At 36.5% G+C, this 4,364-nt stretch overlaps 1 protein-coding gene across 1 annotated transcript in view; it reads right to left on the bottom strand.

Annotated features, from left to right (window-relative positions):
• Window positions 1-1,144: 1,144 nt before the first annotated feature.
• The window catches only part of LOC117114715 (uncharacterized protein CXorf65-like), a 6,224-nt gene continuing 3,004 nt past the window's right edge, over window positions 1,145-4,364 (bottom strand). The window contains exons 2-5 of the mRNA XM_033258406.1: window positions 3,257-3,343; window positions 2,684-2,800; window positions 2,450-2,539; window positions 1,145-2,083 (exon numbers count right to left, since the gene is read on the bottom strand). Of these exons, the coding sequence (XP_033114297.1) occupies window positions 1,935-2,083; window positions 2,450-2,539; window positions 2,684-2,800; window positions 3,257-3,343 (443 nt within the window). The 3' untranslated portion in view covers window positions 1,145-1,934. The remainder of the gene's footprint in view (window positions 2,084-2,449; window positions 2,540-2,683; window positions 2,801-3,256; window positions 3,344-4,364) is intronic.

The following is a 4,364-nucleotide window of genomic DNA, read 5'->3' on the forward strand; positions in this document are numbered from 1 at the left end:
TCCTACGATGAGACATACGTGGATCCACATCAACAACACCGATTGAATATGAATTTATATATATATATATATATATATAATCGATATATTCATTACTTAGGTACAATAATGTAAAAATCAGCAAAAAAAGCGACATGGTAAAAAATTGTCCAACTGGCGAAAACGCAAAGGGTTAGCTCACGGCTTTGATCCGTGATTGAAAGTGGGGGGACGAAATGCAAAATACGATCCTCCATGGGCCGTAGGCACCTACCTTGGGGGGTCCAGGGGGCTGCATAGGGCCCAGTTAAGGCTCAGATACATTTTCTGGGGCTAAGCTGTCCGACAGGGGGCTTGGACTTGTATGCCTGCTGAGGGAGGTTTGGGAGAGGTATCACCTCTCAAATGAGATTTTTAAAAAAAATAAGGGACCTCTGGATGGTCGGAAATGGCACTCTACGACTGTAAAAGTCACGTTTTTGCTTGGTGTAGGCCTATTTTTAGTTCCTATGTATGGAACTATTGTATTCACTTTTTGCGTGTGTGTGTATGTATGTGTGTAGACATCTTCAGAAAAGTTTTCCGACATTTTGTTTTACTGACAGTGACATGCCTAATGGTACCATTGGGATTAGTTTACTAACTAGCCATCCATCACTTTATTCCCATTGCACTCAATCTTGTCATCCTGGCCCACATTGCCGTTGTGGAAAATATCAAGGTGTCATTAACATACTCGTGCAAACAGTAACATAAACAAAGTATTGTGTTTATTGACTTGTCCGATGGAGAGGCTTAAGCCCCTCTTCACCCGCTGGCACCGCCACTGCTAGGGGCCCGGTGAGGGTCCAGGGGGTGAAGCCCCCGGAAGCTCTGACTCTTTATAGCCTTTTATAAGTCGTATCTAATTGATTTTAAGCAATGCAATTAACATTTATTTCCACACTACATTTTCAAAATACAGTGGCGGATCCAGGATTTTGAAATAGAGCTGGGCCTAGGGAGGGACTTTTACAGATAGAGAGTGTAGACCACTTCAGCCCCACCATGGCTCGGCCCCACCTGAATCCGCCACTGATTATTATGACGTCATTGCGAGAATGCGTCAACGCAACACTGGAGTTTGTAAACTTGTGGTATCACTTCTTAAATAAATAGAAATAGATAGACCTGTCCGTGTCAAAGGCTATATAATTATTGTTTAATAACGGCTATAAAATTCAATTGACTAACTATAATTTTTTTGAAATTATGAAAAACAGTAATCTGTATGTAATAAATTGTTACGTTTGTAAAGGTATTGGCCTAATAAATTTACACGCTTCCAATCTTAACAACGTACAGAAGCCTACATCGTTTTCACAATACATTTAGCCTCTGATAACCGTTGCACCCATAAATCGACGTAGTGGTCACTGAGATGGTTACGAAATGTACAAACAAATGCGTTTTTACTCGGTTTTGGAACAGACAAAATTCATGACAGTCATGCATAATTGTTATTCTTTCCATTCGCTTTGAAAAGTGGGGTTTAAATTATAGAAGATTGGTGAAAAGTAGGGGGGGGGGACAACTGATATGATGTTCCCCTACTTTGAAAAGAGAGGGGACGTGTCACCCTGCCCCCAACGATCGACGCCCATGCACTAAGCATAGATATATAGACATAGGCCTATGTATCTTCGTTATGAAATGCACTTCAGTGAATTTCTCCAATAGAACCATACCATCTATGATGCGTTTATAACTATTTATGTAGGTTTTTGTAAGCTTATTTTTTAGTATAAAATGTTAAGAATAAGAGCTGAACAGATCAGGTAAAACCCATTGTTATCTATAATCTTAGAATTCTATCTTGCTTAATTTCCTGAACTTTTTTTTAAAATTGTAAATTGAATAGGTTGTTGTTGTAACCGTAATTTGGTACCGGCTTTTCATGTTGTTCAAAGAAGACGCTACCGTCGCCCCGTGGCAGCGTGCGCTAAATTTCTAAACAGGCTGTTTCTACGTCGTCCAAACGATGCCCGTGTCCTTGGCGACTCGCTCTTTTCTACGTTTCGTTTTGGTTTTATTAACTTCGACTTCGGACGTGGATTCAGTCGAGCTGAAATAAAGTAATGTGACATAAAATGAAACGTGAAATTAATTTGACGTCATTATTGTTATCCCTTTTATGTTAGCCACGTTAATGGACAACAACATGGGCTACATTATTTTATTTACACTCATATAATTTTATATTTATTTACAAATATATTAATTCTTTGTATATATATTTTTTTAATGTATACTCATAATTAACACAAATGTGATTATTAATAGCCTGTCATTTATAAATAATTTAATTCTTTGTATTTATTTGTCTTTAATTTATACTCATAATTAGCATAAACGTGATTATTAATAGCCTGCCACTAATGATAAATAACAATATTAGATTTCTATTTCCAAAAATGTATTGACTGAATACCTAGGTATGCAGCATCATTTTTCTTATCTTGCAAATCTGGCACATAGAAAGTTCGCTCTTCTTTTACTTCTCCGTTTTCGATTGTTTCTTCTGAAATACAAATCAAAGAACATCTACCGTCTATCAGTTTTACGAATAGAGAGAAGCATTCGATAGGCCTTCTCTATAAGCGCCTTATAACCTCTTTATAATAGTCTACTACTTATTATAGTAGCTTATAGTAGACCTACTTACTCTCTAATTTGACAAGAATAAATGACCCCCTCTCTGCCAGGTACGACTTTCCATAATCGTATGGGTGTTGCGATAAGTGGATCACAGTTCCTGTTTCGTCCGATAAATCGATTTTATCTGAGAATATAAAAACATCAGATTAAGTTAAAATGATTAAATTACGACGTTTACATCATGGGGGTATTTTATACCTCCATGTTCATACATGACATACGCCGTATTTTCGTCGCAGTGGCGTATAGGCTGGAATGGAGGGGGGGGGGGGCTGATGGGACAGTTGAAGAAGGGGGATTGATGATTAGGTGAGGGGAGCAGCTCGCAAAATAAGGTGAATTGAGGTGATTTTTAACTACTTGAGCGTAATTTTCTTTGCTTCGAACATTTTCAGTGGGGTGGGGGAACTGGGGAGAGTGAGTATTTTTTTGGGCGTCCCCCTGGACCCTAGATACGTCACTGTTCCGTCGTCCAAATTCGGAAGTTATTCGCAACAAGTAATACTTTATGTAGGTCCTTACCTAAGCCTAGAAAACGCTTTTGCATCTAGATACACAATTATCGCTACACGTACCTTACCTTCATCTTCACAACAACACCTCTGCTTGATGTTGTCCAATAGAATGTGGTTTTTGCAATTCGGATTGAAAAGCTCACTCTTGTTATCTGAAAAAAATATTTAATAAAATGTAGCGCTAGAAACAGTACACAAATGTTTTTTTTAATGAATGTGTTGTTCTAGCCATGAAATTAAGAAAACAATTAAGAAATCTTGAATCTAATAATATTAATAAAAATAATATTAATAAAATGATAATAATAATAATAATAATAATAATAATAATAATAATAATAATAATAATAATACGAGGATGATGATGACTACAATGATGATGGTGATGATGACGATGCTGATGATAAAATTAATTAAAACAATAAAATTAGGTATTCAATTTAAAAGATAATATTTTCATATTATATTATAATAAAATAAAGAGGCATCAAAAATAATTTGAGGGTAATAATGTTTATATCATAGTATTCGATCTAATTATTTACTTTCCCTTTGTAAGAGTACAAACGGTTATTAATTGCAACTCACAGAGGCGGATCCGAGAATGGGTGGTCATGAGTCTAGAGCGCTCACCAACCCCCTCCCCCTCCCCCTCACCCACCACAAAAAACACACAAATAAGGAGACAAAAAGAAACGAATGGAGAAAGAGAAAATGGTATTGGAAATGCTGCATGATATACCTCTATAAAAGTTTTAATTTGTGTACTTGTATTAATTGTATTTTACAATCGACTACAAAACCCCACCCACACGGACTTCGTGCTTCGTATAGCGTAATGCCACTACCCAGCTTTTTCTCAGTGGATCCGCCCCTGATGCGCATTATAAATGGTAATACTGATCGAGTATGAGAATCAGAATTGTAATGACACGTCATTTTGAAACATCACACAAACTAATGACATAGGAAATCGGCCAACTCCACATTCCTTTCATCACAAAAATGAGGCGATGTTAAAATTAAAAAGCCTTAAAATATATGATGCGGCCTCTCTAACAACAATGTATTTGAGTTTTGATCGAGCATGAGAATGCTCGAATGTATTTGAGTTTGTTATATATTGCAGACGTAAGTCATCAACTTTAAATATTTAAACACAATATATATATA

The sequence above is a fragment of the Anneissia japonica genome, unplaced genomic scaffold (assembly GCF_011630105.1).
Source record: "Anneissia japonica isolate Jap-2015-1 unplaced genomic scaffold, ASM1163010v1 scaffold288156_len112963_cov179, whole genome shotgun sequence".
Classification (NCBI taxonomy): Eukaryota; Metazoa; Echinodermata; class Crinoidea; order Comatulida; family Comatulidae; genus Anneissia; species Anneissia japonica.